At 43.8% G+C, this 17,999-nt stretch overlaps 1 protein-coding gene across 1 annotated transcript in view; it reads right to left on the bottom strand.

Annotated features, from left to right (window-relative positions):
• Positions 1–499: 499 nt before the first annotated feature.
• Positions 500–17,999, bottom strand: part of LOC144162800 (uncharacterized) — an 85,700-nt gene continuing 68,200 nt past the window's right edge. Inside the window, exons 16-24 of the mRNA XM_077693461.1 lie at positions 14,395–14,501; positions 13,358–13,562; positions 12,851–12,947; positions 11,116–11,368; positions 9,728–9,767; positions 9,504–9,609; positions 7,185–7,357; positions 5,294–5,426; positions 500–631 (exon numbers count right to left, since the gene is read on the bottom strand). Coding sequence (XP_077549587.1) covers positions 7,354–7,357; positions 9,504–9,609; positions 9,728–9,767; positions 11,116–11,368; positions 12,851–12,947; positions 13,358–13,562; positions 14,395–14,501 — 812 coding nt within the window. The 3' untranslated portion in view covers positions 500–631; positions 5,294–5,426; positions 7,185–7,353. The remainder of the gene's footprint in view (positions 632–5,293; positions 5,427–7,184; positions 7,358–9,503; positions 9,610–9,727; positions 9,768–11,115; positions 11,369–12,850; positions 12,948–13,357; positions 13,563–14,394; positions 14,502–17,999) is intronic.

Genomic DNA, 17,999 nt, shown 5'->3' with positions numbered 1-17,999 from the left:
ATCGGGGGCGCGTTAGAATCTGGTAATTACGGTATATGGGTATATAAGCCACAGTAGAAAGCCCTGTTGAACATTTACGTTAGATAATAATGGATGAAAAAATTACAAGTAATTGTTCCGGACGAAAAGCTAAATATTAAAGGAGTACTGACCCAAATGTTTTTGCTGCTCTGGTGCGTACTAGCCCAGCCGATATAGAGTGAAACATTATATCGTCGACTGCGCATACGGTTCTCTTTTTCTTAGATTGTGCCTTCTAGCCCAAGATCGCCGCAGTTGTCGGAAAATTCGTGTTCAATACAGGATACTCCTTTGCAACGCAGTTTTGAAGTTGTTTGTGCAAAAAATAAATATTTTAACGTATTCCTCAGAATTCAGGCTCATTCTCTTTGCCTTGTGTATTTTAGTGTCGACATCCAGATGTGACTGTGGGCTGAGGAACATTGAAATCATAACTGCCTAACGGAATGCGAATAACTTTTATTTGACCAAATTATCGCTTCGTCATGCGCTTGCGCCCCGTGGCTTGCATCCACCACATATAGCATGGCCAACTGATAACATCGACTGTGGCACGAATGCCACGGTTCTGAGAGGTTTTCCGTGCAAGGTTGTAGAAGATGTACTCCACCTGCGAGATTCCAAAAAAATACAACATGATTCACAATACTTAGCGTAAATACATAGCAGGACAAGTCAATCAATTGCCGCAGTCTGTTCATCTTTATAGGCGAAAAGAACACGATCACTCCACGCATAGCTAGCTACGTCTCAGTTAGGAGCGCAATACTATAATTTCTACTATCAGAATGTGTGGTTTAAAAACTCGAAGAACACCAAACATGAGTGCCGCACATTTGAGTGTCAGTGGAAGCTTTAAAAGATGGAGTTATGTGCTAGTTGAAACTGGCAGATTTCGAGTTTACTTAATATTTAGCGTTATTTGCTTAATTTACGCTACTAACAAACTGAGCTAATCTTTCTTTAGTGCTACACTGTGTATGTATGTATGCATGTATGTACGTATGTATGTATTATGTATGTATGTATGTATGTATGTATGTATGTATGTATGTATGTATGTATGTATGTATGCGTGCTTGTATGTATGTGTGCATGTACGTACGTATGCATGCATTCATGCATATATATATACATATATATATTGTGAGAAGTTGTACAGGCTATATTTTAGCATGTGGACAATCGCCCTTTCCTAGGTGTGCACCCTATTATCATCCCATCATCTTCATCTCGGCGGCGACAGTGTGATCGACATCGCCTTTCTTGCTGAGCCTTCCTGGCACTGTGACCGCACGAATAAAGACTCCCGCCTGGCGACTCCCAGAGCCTCTCAAGTGGTGGAAGGTGCTTTGATCCCGCAGTCTACCTCTTGCTTCCGCACCACTGGAGCTACGATCAGGTCGTCGATATCTACTGCCCACCAGCACCATGCAGCACGAGAGCAGCCGCTCGGGCAGCAACGCTGCAGCCCCGATACAACCTACCTTTACTATCACCAGCCCCCAGCGCTGTCCTCCATCTTTCACTGGCCTCCGCGGTGACGACGTCGAAGAGTGGCTCGACTCCTAGAACCGCGTGAGTTTCTTCAATCGATGGGATGACTCTTACAAGATAGCGGAGGTGCCTTTCCGTCTGACCAAGGTGGCTAAAACTTGGTTTTTTAATCATCGCGAAGATTTCACCGATTGGGTCAAATTTATCACTGACTTGCGTCGAATTTTCGGCACATCCTCCACCCGCGCTGAAGCTGCCAAGAAAAAACTCAATGAGCGCGTGCAACATCCCATGGAGACCTATACGTCCTACATCGAGGATGTCTTGGCCCTGTGTGGACAAGTGGACGGCAGCATGTCGAAAGAAGACCGGGTTCGGCATATTCTGAAGGGAATTGCCCCGTTTGCTTTTCAGGCACTTGCCCTGCCGAACCATTCACGCGTGCAGGACGTCATAGCCGCGTGCCAACGACTCGAAGACCTGCAATCTATGAGGGTGCAGCCAGCCATGTGGGGCGAGGGCTTCTCGAAGGACTTCGACTTGCGCGCCATGATTCGGCTTATCATTCGCGAAGAGCTTGAAGGACACGTCTCGCACAATCTCCCAGACAACCGCCACCAGCCTCCGAGTACTACAGCGCTCGCAGCTCCACAAGAAAGCTTGGTTCCCGGCCTGCGTGATCTCATCAGGGATGAGCTGGCCGCTATTAAATCTGATCCTCCGTACACGGCTGAGCACTCCTGCACATGTCCTGCGGCTTCTGCTTCCACACTGCCGCCGGTCATGCAAACGGCGACGCCGCTAACGCACGTGGGGCAATCCTGCGCGCACGTGGCTCCCATTTCTACGGTCTCTTCTACTCCGCAGTCTTATTCCATCTGGCGCCCTTCACGGCCAGTTTGGTACTACTGTGGCATCCGGGGCCATATTTCACGTTTTTGTCGACGGCGTCAGCAGGACGAGCGATACAGTTACGCTATGAATTCACGCCGTGATAACAGCCCACGCCGATATCGACAAGCCTTGATTCCACCAGCTACTTGTCGCTATTCGCCCCCTCCTGACTCCTATGACCCGCCCCGCACGCAACATTCTCCCCGACGTCAGTCACCTTCGCCTTACCGCCGGTCGTGATCTCCTCTCCGCCCTGCCTCTCACGTTGCCGACCGTCTTTCGGAAAACTGAAAGCAGCCGTTATCTGGGGGGAAACTGCGTCACGGGAAAAATCTTCAAGTCCCCCTAAGTCCCCATCAAATACATTGACTGTTTTCATAGAAGGAGTTTGGGTCGAAGCTTTAGCCGATACATGGGCCAGTGTTTCCGTCATTCATGCAGATTTGTGCTGTAGGTTACGCAAGGTCCGACTCTTCGTGGAGCCAAGGGTGTTATGATTCGACCCTCCGGATTCTGCACAGCTCGTGTGTTCATCGATTCCGTACGTCATCACATACAGTTCGCAGTGTTGTCCTCATGTGCACACCAACTCATTTTGGCTTGGGATTTTCTGTCGTCGGCCTCAGCGGTCATCACCTGATGCCAACCCACCATTCATATCGCCGATACCTCCACTTCCAGTGTTTCCGAAAGTCCGAAGAAACGCCGCTTAGTAGCGAGGACCGATTCTATTTTGTGCCCAGGAGAAGAAACAGTTTTGTCCCTCTCCTCGACCACAGTCACTGATGGTGATGTGTTGATTGAACCAGCTGGGAATTTTATTTTAAAAGGCGTAGTCATACCTTCCTGCCTCGTCTTTTTTTCGTCTGGTTCAGCTCTCCTTGCTGCAGTAAATACGTCTACCAAAACAATTTTGCTACCGCAAAGTGCCATGGCCGCTTCAGTTTGTGACGATGAGGCAGTGTCTGTGCTCCCACTGTCTACACTTTCGAACCGAATCAAAAGTCGTTTCTTCTGGCCTGGGCTTTCTACCAGTGTTTCCAAATATGTCGCTTCCTGCGCGCCCTGCCAGCACAGTAAACGGCCAACCACAGCACCTGCCGGACCGCTGCAACCATTACCTTGTCCGTCAGCACCATTCGATGTTGTGGGCATCGACTTATTCGGCCCGTTGCCCGTTACCCCAGCTGGTCATCGGTGGGTAGTAACTGCGGTTGACCACCTTACCCGCTATGCTGAAACCGCCCCACTCCGAACCGGTTGCGCCGTAGAGGTCCCCGAGTTTTTCTTATACTCCCTATTTTTGCGCCACAGTCGACCACGCGCTCTTCTAAGCGACCATGGGAAGACGTTTCTGCCAGCAGTCCTCGCGGAAGTTCTTCGTGCCGCCAATGCCGTCACCCTCACACAAACGGGTAGACTAAGCGCTTTCATCGGACACTTTCTGATATGCTTTCTCCCTACATCCGACCAGATCACACCAATTGGGACACTATTCTGCCTTTTGGGACATACGCGTATAATTCTGCAGTTCAACGCACCACTGGTTTTTCGCCGTATTATCTCGTCTATGGGCACCCACCACCTTCTGTTCTCGATTCAACTTTCTTTTTTGCACCTGTTGACTGCACGGAGAATGTCCCCGCAATATTCGTTGCCCGCGTCGCTTACTGCCGCCAATTGGCCCGGGAGAATACTGAAGCCAGTCAGCATCTCCGCAAGTCTCACTACGATGAGACTCACCGCAGTGTCTCCTTTCAGCCAGGGGACCAAGTTTTGCTCTGGACACCCGTACGCCAACCTGGTTTGTCAGAAAAGCTGCTTTCGCGATTCATCGGTCCTTATACCGTGCTTCAGCAAACGTCCCCGGTGAATTATAGCGTGGCTCCGAACAACGCTGTCACCGATCGTCGCTGCCCCGGAACTGAAATTGTTCACGTTTCTCGGCTGAAGCCATACGTTCATAGTTCAGACCCCGCCCTAGCCAGCGGCCAGGTGACCGCGTTTTCTGAAGGGGGAGGATAAGTGTGAGAAGTTGTACAGGTTATATTTTAGCATGTGGACAATCGCCCTTTCCAGGGTGTGCACCCTATTATCATCGCATCATCTTTATCTCGGCGGCGACAGTGTCATCGACATCGCCTTTCTTGCTGAGCCTTCCTGGCGCTGTGACCGCACGAATAAAGACTCCCGCCTGGCGACTCCCAGCGCCTCTCAATATATATATATATATATATATTTATATATATATATATATTATATATATATATATATATATATATATATATATATATATATATATATATATATATATCAAGGTTGCATATATATATATATATATATATATATGCATGCATGTACGCACTACGATGCATACGCAGCTCAACAAGCCGCTAAATAAATCTGATATTTTAGTGCGAACTTCCCGTCTCTCCCACAAGGTGGTGTTCTAAAACAATATTCTTATTTTCCCTTGCAGCAAGTCATACTTTGGAACCCACAACCAACAATGTACGCACACCGGAATTTTTAGTCTTTAAACTGCGTCATCTGAACTGAAATATTACTTATTTCCCTCTTCAGTATGCTCCTACAAGTTGCATACTATAGGGCAGGTCCACCTCAGCTATATTAGACTGGTGGTTTACTCCCAAAGTTTCACCTTGAGTTAGCTACTGTTATTCGGCAGCCTCAATAGGGACAGTAGCAACCACAATACGGGAGACCTTCGCAACACTGATTCGTTGATTGGGTTGTGGCAACCAAAGTGCTGTACGAAGCTTGTGAGGCGAGCTAAACAATCGCGAGTTCAATGGGAAGCTTTGATTTAGACCCTAGGAGTAGGAATATTTTACATACTTAGAAACTCGGTTAATCTTACCTAGTCAACAGTGACTTCAAGATGGCAGGTACGGACTTTGTACATGGACTGGGTTGCAGCCTCGTCTTCCCCAAGATAGGTGGCTGGTGGCCCCTCATAGTACAGTCCGTGCCTTCTAGCGTATATAGCGTCACTAATAATGGAAACGAAGCAGGAATACATGAGCAACTCTCCTCAGCAAAGCAGCAAGCAGCATGCACAACACATTATTGGCAATCATTCACCTTTGTTACGAGGCTTTTGACACACCGGTTACGAGTGATAATAAATACTATCCCCTCACATTTTTTGTACTTGCCCTCAGACTACAACAGCACAATTGGTGCGCGCATTTTTCGTAATTTGCAAAGCGAAAACGTTTGGTTTTACGCTTGTTTTTGTTTGTTTTAGTGTTTTTTTACTTCTAGATTGTGTTACGTTAAAAAGACACACGAAAAAAATTCCTCCGAATGATTTCCTTTTGGACAACAATAACCATAGGTAAGATAACTTTAGCAAAACCACGACTATGAAGACATTACTGCCCATTCACAGCCACTGCTAAGTTTCTTGAAAGATTTCCTGAAAACAGTCTTTTAATTCATTGTGGGTAAAAGAGCGTTTTTATATATTTATGAAGCTGATGAAACTAGGTTCCTAGCGACTGATCAAAAAACTCCCTGACGCTACACAGACAGACTATACTAAAGCTATCATTTATATAGTAGACAACGAATAGTAATATAAACTAGGTAACTTGTACGCTTGAGGGTGACATTGAGTAAAGGCTGCCATTGTACTTTCTCATAATTGCTCTGATGGAACAGGTGAGGGTTTGTTAAGACAGATATGAATCGTTCGGGGCTAACTGCTCGTTAAGGTTTTTGATTTCTCTAGGGGTTTAGTTAGCTACTGTTTGTGGCCACAGCCATAAAGTTGGCGCAAAGATAGTTCCTGATTTCCCTGAAATATTTCTGGAGTGGGGCTCTCGCTCCGACAATGTTTGCGAGGTTTGGTGCGTGGGAAAGTTGGTTCATTCTGTCATGAAGCGGAGCAACGCAAAATTTGAAGAGACAAGAGATAAAGGCGACGATGACCACGGCGCTGACGCACAATTCAATTTTTTTCGCTAATATATCAATAAAATTTAAATAAATCAGTAGGGGTGAGCGCGCCAAATAATGCACCTGAAGAATAAAAGCTTGCTCTTTGTCGCAACCAAAGGCTTCCACTTGCACAAGAGCAAAATGGGATTATCTGCATGATTCTCTACGGAGGTTCGATCATTTCTTGTCTCAAAAGCCGCATTCCCCAAGCCTAAAAAGAATTTACTTGCTAACTATGGGGACACTCTCCAAGCTGTGTATTCGAACAAAGAGATCTGTACTAAATTTCGTAATGTCCTTCGAAGGCAACGTAACTTCGACAGCATACCAAGCTTGCTACGCTCCAATCAACAAGATTTCTTAACAGACAAGCTTAAGGAGTTCGAGTAGGGTTCATGCTAGAAAGAACTCGATCGAGTGAAGCACTGCACAGATACATCGGCTACTCGCTGTAAATTTGATAGAGCAAGTTCAACAGGCGAAGCGTTGAACAAAAGTAGAGGCTTAGTGTTTATCATTGCCAAACATGTCTTCGATTCTGTGCGCTTTTTTGCGTCAGTACAGAGGGGATACAGGACTTGGAAACACAACCTTAGCGTGGCCGGTGCACTGATGTCCGGAGTACTCTAAAAAACTTATTTTGCAAATAAAATAAATTTTTATAATCTGCCTCGCATAGGCGCGAATTTCGGCACCGACATGCGTTTAAAATATTTTTCCCACATGGCACTGACTCATGAAATCACAGAAATGGGACGAAAAGTCAACAAGCATAGTATCATGTCAAAAAAGAAGAGTGCCATCACCAAGTGTCCTTCAGCAAGCAGCTGTGCGTTCTCTTCAATTTTGGGCCCTTTGAGGTTCTTCACAAGGTCTGGCCTTGATGAAAGACCATGGTCTGCTACAACCAATGCTTTCGACGCATCTTTGCTCTGGATTGTATGTGACGTGGTAACGTGGGACATCCCATGCTCCTCAGCTGAAAACAATAAGAAAATTTGTGCGTTCTTATCCAGTAATGAAACAGAGATTTGTGTTCTGTATTTCATCGCTGTAGTGTGCGTGCGAAGAATCACAAGAAATCTGCAGGATTAGAAACGTTCATACGGCGGAACTCCTTTTCACCGCGAGTGCAATTTGATGTTTCGTGAAGCAAAAGCTAGGTATTCAGTTTGCTCATATTTCTCCACACAAATCTTCCGTCAAGAAAAACCGAGAAGCATTTTGGGCATCTGTTCCGATGAGACTGCCTATACTCTTGTAAGCAGACAAGCGTAATTTGAAAATATACATAAGAGGTACATTTATATTGGCAGAAATTGTGCCTCACCAGTTTGGTTGGACAAAATGACTTTCCCCTTTGCTGCGGTGGACTTCCGTCCGCAAACAGGCAAGCAAAAACACCATGCTTCATATGAGTAAAAGTTAGGCAACATGAACGTAACTCTTGCAAATAGAACAACCACAACACTGTTATCAAGGAAGTGCTGCTAGGAGAGAGAGAGAGAAATACGTGCTTTGGTTGAAGCCTCAGCAAAAGCTCTCTCGCTGTCTGCATCAGTGCTTGGTTAGAATCGTCGGGGAGTGCGGGTGGGATGATGGGAGTGTTTACGGTAATTGCGCAGTACTCCCCCCGGACCCTCGTCGGCATGTCATAAAAACACTGCTGGGAAAGAGTGATTGTGGGGCGTTACGGGCCGAAGCTACACCCGGGTTACGAGGCACGCCGTAGTGGAAGGCTCCAGGTTACTTTTCACCACCTATGGGCCTTAACGTGCGCCGAAAGCTCGACACAGCGGTGTTTCGCTTTTTGGATTACGTCAGAACTGGGGCCATCGAAGTCGACAATCAAACCCGCGTTCTTCGGGTCAGAAAGTCAACGCCTTAGCCAAGGACCCACGGCAGCACGACGCAGAAAACTGTTCCCTTACAAATTGTGCAATATGGACATTATGAATGCTCGGTTGCATTTGACCTTAAAACGTCTGTAAAAACACTTACTGAATCCTACAAAAGTAATTACAGCATGCTAAATATAAAAGTAGCAATTCGCCAAGCACAAAAGTGCGTTTACAGTGCCTTTTCGCTTAGCTTAGCGATGACAACAAGGGCATACGCTTCTGACGTTAGTAGCGCTATAATGCGGCATTCAATGATACCTCATTTTTTCACACTGCCTTAAGATAAGGTGTCCGTACAGTGCGAACGCATAGGTATGCACCAGCCTGTTGTCAAATCTAAACTCTCTCTATTTGCAAATCAGTGCAGGCCGGACACTGTCGGGGCTTTGCAAAACTTTTTAAATTTGGTGAACACCTTCTGTATGCACCTAAACTGACCTAAAATGCACTAAATCACCACCATTTACAAATATAATGTGTAGAACTGATCCGGGGGAGCATTGTTTGATCAATAAAATCCAAGAAATGAAAAAGGAAGAATTTGTGGGGCAACTCCTGAGATATAACCATTACAGGCTTCACGTTACTCATTAAAAAACAGGAGCCGAACTGCCATCCACTTGGCATTACCACTTGGTCCAGAACAGTGAGGCTGTATCCAAGGTTAACCACTTGACGGCGCTGTGTGCACCGGTATGCTTAAGCTCAAGCGTCGTGAATCAGTACCAGTAGAACGACTTAAAGTACGTTTTGCATTCCTTTGCGCGTTTCTAGGCTGAACGATAAGGTAGCCTTAGGTTATGGCTGTATATCGATAATACCCACAAAAGTGGATTGGCCAGTGGGGGGACAGCCGGCATCAGAGGCTCACTGCCGATTCACAAATTCCCGTTTGCTTGTGACGTCAACATAACCACCCACAAGTTTAAGATAGCTACTCAGTGGGGGTGACGATGACCGCTGATGTCAGAGGCTTACGGCCCATTCACCAAATCATACTGGCTGGCAGTAACATACCATATCGAAAGAACCATCAGTGGTGGTTAACTGAACGACATTGCTTTCGCATTCACAAATCAATAGAAATTCCTAGGTTTGAGAATTTTTATCATGAGGATTTAAGGATCAAGAAATATATTGAAATTTACTTCCGGTCGATAACTTATGGTCTTGTACATTTGAACTACCCGAGGAGTCATTTCATGAATAGGTAAAGGAACTCACCGCAGACAGCAGAACGTGAGTGTTGCGACCGCAATGACAACGAGGAAGAAAACGGAAATTGCCCCGATGATGACCGCAAGGCTTGGCATACTGCTGGTGCTATTCACTGCAGAAAAATTCAGTGCGTCGACGTTTTTATCTTAGCGTTTTGAATGCATTCCGTTTAGCTATTCAAGTCCCATTGGGAAGTTAACCACGTTCTACGTATAGAGAAATATACTCACATATAAATGGAGTGGTCAGGCTGTATCCGTAGAGCACCTCCTGAAAAACATCGTGAGATCATTACAAGTACAATTCGAGCATGGGGACCGATGCCTATGAAACTCATTCAACAGTGTTAACACAGCCGTCTAGCTGGACCAGAAGTACAGTACACCTGCTGCCGATTCTAAGAAAAGGAGACATGCTTTGAGTTATTGTCTCCGAATCTAGCGTCTGATTGTTACCGTTTTTTCTATACTTTCACAATGTCATTACTTGAATGCTACAGCCTTAGACGCACAGAAGGGGCCATTGCTTAACACAAATAACATATTTCTCCTTCATCTGTAAGCAAAAGTCACTTTGTTGTCCGAGTGGGGCTACCTAAATGACTGGAGGCACACATGTTTTATATGCCTATGGTATAACGTAGGATGTGCAAAAAGTACCCTTATTGTTGCTAAAACCACGTGCTCCATTGTTTCTTACAACTGTATTGTAAAACTACAAGTTGTTCACAATGTATGATCACAGAAAGTTGCAATTCACCTCAAATAAGTGGCAATTATTGTTTTATTTTTCTATTAGTATCAGTGCTGGTATTGTGGTGTTTCCTCTACATATGAAGCGTAATGGCACATGCGGCTTTTAACCTAAGTAGAATGGAAAAAATGATGTCATCACTTTCTTTGCTTAAACAAGTCTTTAACTTCAGGCGTGGTTGTGCTTTTAAAGACCGGGATAACACCGCCCTAACCTCTACATTTTCAGTGTACCTACCACGTAAACCGAGACGATAATGTTATGCTTGGCCAAACAAAGTTTGTTTTGAAGCTATAACCACATTTAGAGGTAAGCATATCTCTGACGCAACATGGCGTGAATTTAGGGACGGTGGACAAACGTTTGAATTAAGCTGTATCCAAACTTCCCCTTTGATGTTTAACCTACAATTGAAAAGGTATGGAGGTATTTAATTTGACAATGTATGATGACGATGCACAAGGTGCGACGGCGAATGTTTGGTTTTTGTATTCTCAAATGTTGCCTTGCAGTGACCTATATGAATAGGATTTTTCTTTTAGCCAGAAACACAGCTTAGTAGCAAAGCCTTCACCCCTAGCCTAAAATGAGAGAAGAACTACCAAGAAGCGCTAAAGCACTAAAAAAGGCCCCACAAATCTAAGGGTGTGTGATGCTTCCATGAACTGCGAGTAACATGCGGATGAATACCTTCCTAACGGCATGTTATCTCGTGTACAAATGACACCTACACATCATTAGGCACAAGTTATATAGCTTAAAAATACATTATATCACTGTATGAATAAATGTTCCAAAACGAATGTGGCTTCAAACACTACCTCCCATTGCAAATCTTTGACATATTCGCGCATTTAAAACTTACTCCTGAGAAGTTTGTCTCCACGACCAATCCGAAGCAGTAAGCAACGGCTTTTGTTAGTGGTGGGTTCTCAAAGCCACCGATCATGTGTCCGCTCCCAACGACAACCTCCGATGGGCTGCCGTTGAGATCACTGGGACATAAATAGGCAGCCACGTAGTATCCAAGCTGCATTTCTTGCGCCCTGGTGAAGTTGACGACCTGCACGGGCTCGGTGATGTTGCAGTCTTCCGGCGCCACCAGGACGTAATATCCGCTGGTTGAATAGGAAAGAGAAGGATATGGCGTGGGCGTAAAACACGAAATTATTCTAGGTGGTACGGAATTATTTTTTCCACTTCACGCTCTGCAGCATCAAACCGTCTTACGTTCAGCATCTTATCGAACAAAATGAGACCGCCGTGATGTACTCTTTCGTGTTTAAATGTGGCATTCATGTTGTGACACCAGAAAAACAACTCCAGACAATAATTAGCTACGCAGTACGGGAAAACTGTTTGGGCACAAATAATTGTTGCTGATAGGAGAGACTTCTTGTTTCAGTGGCGTTTTATGCTGCAGATTGCATTGAGTTCCATTCGCTCAGGGACATTTAACGTTTGCATACTCTTCCCTCAACATCTTCCTTTTAGGTGAATTTCCCTGCAACGTCTCCTTAGGCACTGGTTTCATTTAAACAAGTGTAAATGGAGCCATGGAAAATACTAATAAACGCGGCGTGTAATATTTCTCCCGCCCATATGTTTCTTAATTTGCATCAAATTTTGCAAGGGACAAAATGTCCTATGTGCCCTTGCAAGTGTGAGTTGTTTCATTCCTGCATAAAACCACATTAAATAAAGAATTGTTTCAACCACATGTGAGAATGTTTCACTGCCCACCAGACTTAACGTTTGTAAAAGGTATAACGATGTGCCAAGTTGTACGAAAATTATGCGGGTTTAACAAACTAATCAGCAAACGTTTTGTTTACCGCTCTTTGTTTGAGAGTGTAATCATCTTCAAAAACGGTGAAATCATGAAATAAAGAACATTTTTCTATACGTGAGGAATGGTTTTACTTGCTATACTAAATTTAAGACCCCGAGCGCTGTTATAGAATGACCCAAAAATTTTGCTTCGCAGTAGCTATAAATACTGCAAAAAACGAGCCCATGTTTCAACTGACGTGTTCGGAACACCATTCATTAAACATGAATTATTGGCAGGTTTACATCGATACCGCTGAAGAGGTAACAATATTTTCTTCCGTAGCAGCCCTTGTAAGATACCGTATGAATAAGTTTATCAAATGTGGAAAAGTATACTCTCTCAAAACAACCTGATTTGGTTTCCATAGATTTGATTCGACCTTGGGGGTACTCGTTGAGCCGGTGAGGGCAAAAGCCCCTAAACGTCATACCTGATACATTTAACATGCTTCATCAACAAAGGGCGGTCGTGTTTTTTACGACTTGACACGAATTTCGCTTGACGTTTTTTTGTGCTTCCAATGCCCAAGCGGTTTCTCGCAGACTATAGAAGAATAGGTTATGCATTCTTTTATTTATCTTGATTCCACCTACGGGAAACAACCTTTGTGGCAGTGGTTTAGTAAATTTCCTATCTTCGCATAAGGGTATTTACGAAAATGGCATGAGAAAATGGTATTGGGGTCCACATTCAGCTTGGCATTGCCTAGGGCATCGCTAAATGGCCGTAAGAATTTTCTGTGTGTATCATACGTATTCATACGTACGTTATTGGACCTTTAACGTAGTCAGGAGGGTGCACGACGATGGTAACTTCCCCGCGGCCACGTAATCTGGCAATTGGCTCGGACTGAAGCACTGGGACTAAGAGTAAAAAGATATGAGAAAACGTCAATAACATGCCACCGTAATATTCAGCAACTCAACCGTGAATATCAAATACTGGGAATTTAATGCTGTTTTTGTAGATTCTTGATAGTTATTTTGGGATTTTTCGTATCGGCCGCAGATACTGTGAAAGATTCAACAAAACAAAGTAGGAGGGCAACACGCGTTTTGTTCTTCAGGAGTTTTCAGGTTTATGTAAGGCATGTGGCATCGAAACAGCTGTGTTGCATATTACATTTATCAGTTACAATAATTACCTCTCGCCCCTACACCCCTGATCGGAGACAGGGAAACATACGGTTGGTTGCTACATTGTTTGCCCATGACCTGAGCTGCACGCGTCAATTTCTAAAGTATATCTCTCGAGTTTGAAGGTAAACACTCACCTGAAGCTTTGGTGCTAAAGTTTTTACATACGGCCTCTCCGACGCCAGCGATCGTGCTGGCCTGGACACAAACCCGATAAGTTGAACCCGGAAACAGATCTGGCAGCGAGATAATTGGTGCGTCCGAGGCATCCAGTGTGGCTGACGTTGAAAACCGTGCATCGAGCAGCGTGTCGTTGAAGGTGTGGATTAGAGATGCATTTACCTGACGGGTAGAAAGGCAGGAAAGAAAAAAAGTAGTTAATTACACTTCTCAATGTATCGCAAACAATGATGGCAGATGATGAGAGATGGTGGGCGCACTAATTCGTCCGCAAGCACACAAACAGTATTATCTTACCTACTAATAACTTTCATGAGGAGAGGATGGTACGGCATCATCAATTGTGGGGAGTGGCAGTGAGAATATTTTTTCAATTTTAGTGGAACCCCTGTCACTGCTAAGCAGAAGTGTCATATCGTAATGCTGAACGAGGGTAACGACGTACCTTTGAACGGCCAGCTGTTTCGCTACTGTATTCTGTACGAGGCTAGAATTCGTTCTCATCTAAGACGTCGAATGGGATGACCATCTCATATAAAGATGATTATCATGATTTTGTTAGTATTCTGCTGATGGCATCAGACACGAAGGTAATCTCAAGGTCACTAAGGAGCGGATGATGACTGTCAGGCAAGCGGCTAAGCATCATAGCATGGACGCAAGCGGAGAAATTATTGCTTGCAATTGTAACGTCATTAAACATTTAATAATGTATTTGTAAACAACATTTCATGCTAAAATATCATCCGAAAATTTTAGTTGGATATAATGTTTAGGATTGGTCAGAACATGTGTATGTAATCGCATACATGGCAAGTGATTTGGTCACCGCTTTGTGGCGAAATGTTTTTTGCAGGCTCATAGCATTGCACAAAGTTAATCGGATTGTCATATTTGGTCAGGGCATGTAAAAAATGTTCAACTTAAATCAACGAACTATCTCCGCTCATTGAATCAATATACGTTTATGAGATAACGGAACTGGCAGTCACACCTTGTAGCTTTTCAGATCTCCGTTCTTTTGGCGTGGTGGATCCCACATAACCTTCAAGCTGTATTCTGTCTTCTCTGCTGTTCTGAGGCTTTCTGGAGCACCTGGAACTGAATTATCCGTGTTTATGAGCACCTGCTTCACCGTTAATTGTCACAGAAGCATTTATTGTGCAAATGTTCATGTATTTTGAAACGGTGTGTGCAAACTCCGTCGAGCGTTTGCCTTAACTCTTTCGCTACCGCCGGAAAATTGACTAATTTTAGGGGTCCAAGAAAACATTTTTTTTTCCTGCTTAAAATTGGTTAGGCACTAATTGCAGAAGCACAAAATGCAGATCATTTTACGGCATTTACAATAATACCAGTTTTGTAAAGGTTTTTGTATATCATAGTTCTAAAAAAAATATGAAAACCAAAATTTTTGCCAACTTGTCGAAAAAAAAAGGTAAAAAAGGAGTTGTGTATATCAAACCACTGGTTGTAGAAAAAAATTAGAATATACATTTTGTAGGGAAACATTTCAAAAACACACCCTAGATAAAATGTCGACTTGCGCGAAACAGTTTTTCAGATATAAAAAAAAAATGTTAGCATGCACGGTGCTAGTGTCTTGCGGTGAAGCCCAACCTCCAATTCAAAATGTGCAATTTCGGGTGGTTTTCTGGAATAAATCTGGCGGTTTGTCATTATCAGAGGCACCAATTTTCCGCCACATAACGTAAAAACATCTTGTGAATGGCTGACTTTGCATTTACAGCGAGCACAATATTTGGGACAAGCAAGCGATGCGGAAAAAAACATGCATGAAGTTGAAAACGGAACGCCGTGGCTGATGCTTGTTGTCGTTCACGGTCAGTTATCTCTCAAAACATAAAGCTGAGCTTTATTATCATCTTCTTGCTCGCAATTGTAGCCTTGCTCGCAAAAATGAGGTACGATGAGCTAGAATCGTGCCCTGCGATCTTTGGCCGAGTAGCAGTTGCGCGCTGAAAAAGATCAGCACAACGAGCCTCCTCTATTGCAGCGTCATCTAACATTTTTCAAATGAAACAGTACAAAAACTTATCAGAGACTCCGTCCGAATAGACAGTTCAACTAAGCAGCAACATTAGACACCCGGATATACCCTCGCATGGACACGAAACTGGGAGGCGAACTGCTGGTAGTGTATGGCCGGTTTGATGCGCTGTCCTCGGCGGAACAGATATCTGGCGACTGGGTGTGACCTTTTGACTTGCATGGGAAGTTCTTATCACAGAAATCAAGTTATGGCGGGGGGAAATCAGGAGAGCCGTGCTTTGTTCGAGGATCAGTCGCGGACGCTTCAGGCGCCATGGCATGTAGCCTTGAAGTTGGGTAACTGCGTAGTAGCGCTAAATATGAATTTCGCGATGCAGAAACGAAATCGAAACTGTTGTAAACTGTTTGCGAATGGTCCTGGGGTACGTAGAACTACCACTTTACTTAGAACAACGTGCGCAAAGGCAATAAAACTGCCTAAAATCATAAAGTAGCTTTGCAACCAGGCACTGCTTGGCATTTTCAGCCGATTTCTGGGATTGTTACTGTCAGAGCGCGAACCTGACGATTGAAAATCGTTTGCTAGTTCCCCATTCACGCCCTGATAGCAAAAAAACAAGCGCTGGTGCAGAGTAATTAAGGTTGCACGCATTGTTCGTTGGTAGCCGTGACGCGCGATGACCACGCCCCTTTTCCACACCCAGGTGATTCAAAAGCGTGTCAAAAATCGCGTTTCCGTTGCAAAAATGAAAACAAAACTGATTTTGAAAGGCCATTTTCTGATCTAACTCCGAACAGCTTTACTTGTTCGAGAAACGCCTGGAACGCTATGAAAAGGCGCTGCCAAAAGTATCGATCAAATTGATCGATTTTGATAGGCGCGGTTCAGTGTATGGGAAGACTTTTCTTACTTCTGTAAAGCCAGGCGCCAAAGTTTCGAGTGGATTCCTAGACACCAATCTTAAAAAAATCTCTTCGTGCAGCTAAGAGGAATGTTTTCTTGTGTATTTTTGCTCTCTCAACCATGATATAGTTATGTGACAAAAGTTGCTGTGGAATTGAAGTACGGTGATACAAGGTCGGAAAATTCTCATAAATTGTTTCAACGGTCACGGCTTGTTGAAAAAACTTAGATGTTTTCGCGGTATCACAGAATATATTCCTAACCTATTGAAGCGTTGTACCCCTTTTTTGAATCGGCACTTATTACATTCTAGGATGCTCATATTCCATAAATAATGGTCAAAATCAAAGGCCCTTTCAGGAAAGAAAAGTGGTTAGGCAACCTGAGTCAAAGTCTAAAATCTTAAATGCTTCGAACCTGTCGCAATGGTGCAATCGAATAGGCGTCGGTTTTATAACGCGAGAGACCCAAGTTCGACTCCGACCACGGGAAGCGTTTTTTTCTTGAGTAAAGTTTGCTTTCCTGCGTTGCATTGCATTTTCTCGTGGATGACCCACGCAGTCACTGGGGCATAGAGGGCTTCACTTTCAAAGGTCAGAATACTTACGTCCACCACTGGGGACTGCCACTCTTGGGAACACTGTTACCATCAGTTTATTCTGGTTTTTATTTATTTATTTATTTATTTATTTATCTGTTTGTTTGTTTGTTTGTTTGTAGATACTGTGATCTCGTAACGAGATTTTGCAGGGTGGGTTGCAACTTTGTAACGACTGCATAACATGACACAGAATTATACAGGAAACAGTCGACGGTAGGTAAAAAAAGAAAAAAAAAGATACAATAACAACAACCAAAGCAAGTGCGACTCGAATAGGGATAATTTGCTTTGTGTAATTTGCTTTGTTATTGTAAAGTGTATTGCTTGGCGCATTCATGTACCACCGTTATTTATTTATTTATAGCAATGAAAGATCCGTTTCGGGCTCAGACTTTCTTCAATTTAATACTTGATGTAACTCCATATGATCTTTGCAAAATATTTACCTAAGCATGTTTTCTTATTTTCTATGAAGCTTGTGCAGGTTCCGGACGTGCAAGTACAGTTATGCTGCATACTTTGCCTGACTTCCTACTCTAAATGAGACTGCTTTATTCGCTTAAATGTATTTGCTCAAACTATTTTCACTGAAGAGGAGTTTATTTGACCCTACGCAGGTTTTGCATTAGTTGTTACTTCCGATGTGGTGGCTCCCGTAGTGTTTTGCAAAGTCACTGTCACTGTCCTTGTCAATTTTTTTTATAAGACGAAGGTTTAACGTTTTTGGTACCTTTATGCATGCACGGGCTTAGTAAACGGTGATGTAAACAGTATATTGGGCGTTCTGACCCTTATTGGAAATTATACTATATAGCTCTTCTATGTAGTTCTGCGTGTGCTGCACTGCTTTACGATGCTGAAAGAATTTGTGGCGTGCTTACAGTATATTCGTGGCTGTGTCAATGTCTTCAACTGTTGATGTACTCTGAGAGACTGTGCTTCCACAAATCTGAAATTGTAGTGGCAAACTCACTGTGCAGCTGTACTTCCTAAATACCAGGCTATTTTGTATATTAAACATTCCAGAAAGTGATGTCGGCAATAAAATTGTATGGTATGAGATGGGTTTGAAAATTTCTGT

Source organism: Haemaphysalis longicornis, unplaced genomic scaffold, assembly GCF_048455015.1.
Source record: "Haemaphysalis longicornis isolate Haplotype H1 unplaced genomic scaffold, Haemaphysalis longicornis Haplotype H1 scaffold_12, whole genome shotgun sequence".
Classification (NCBI taxonomy): Eukaryota; Metazoa; Arthropoda; class Arachnida; order Ixodida; family Ixodidae; genus Haemaphysalis; species Haemaphysalis longicornis.
This window is presented reverse-complemented; position numbering and strand designations above follow the sequence as displayed.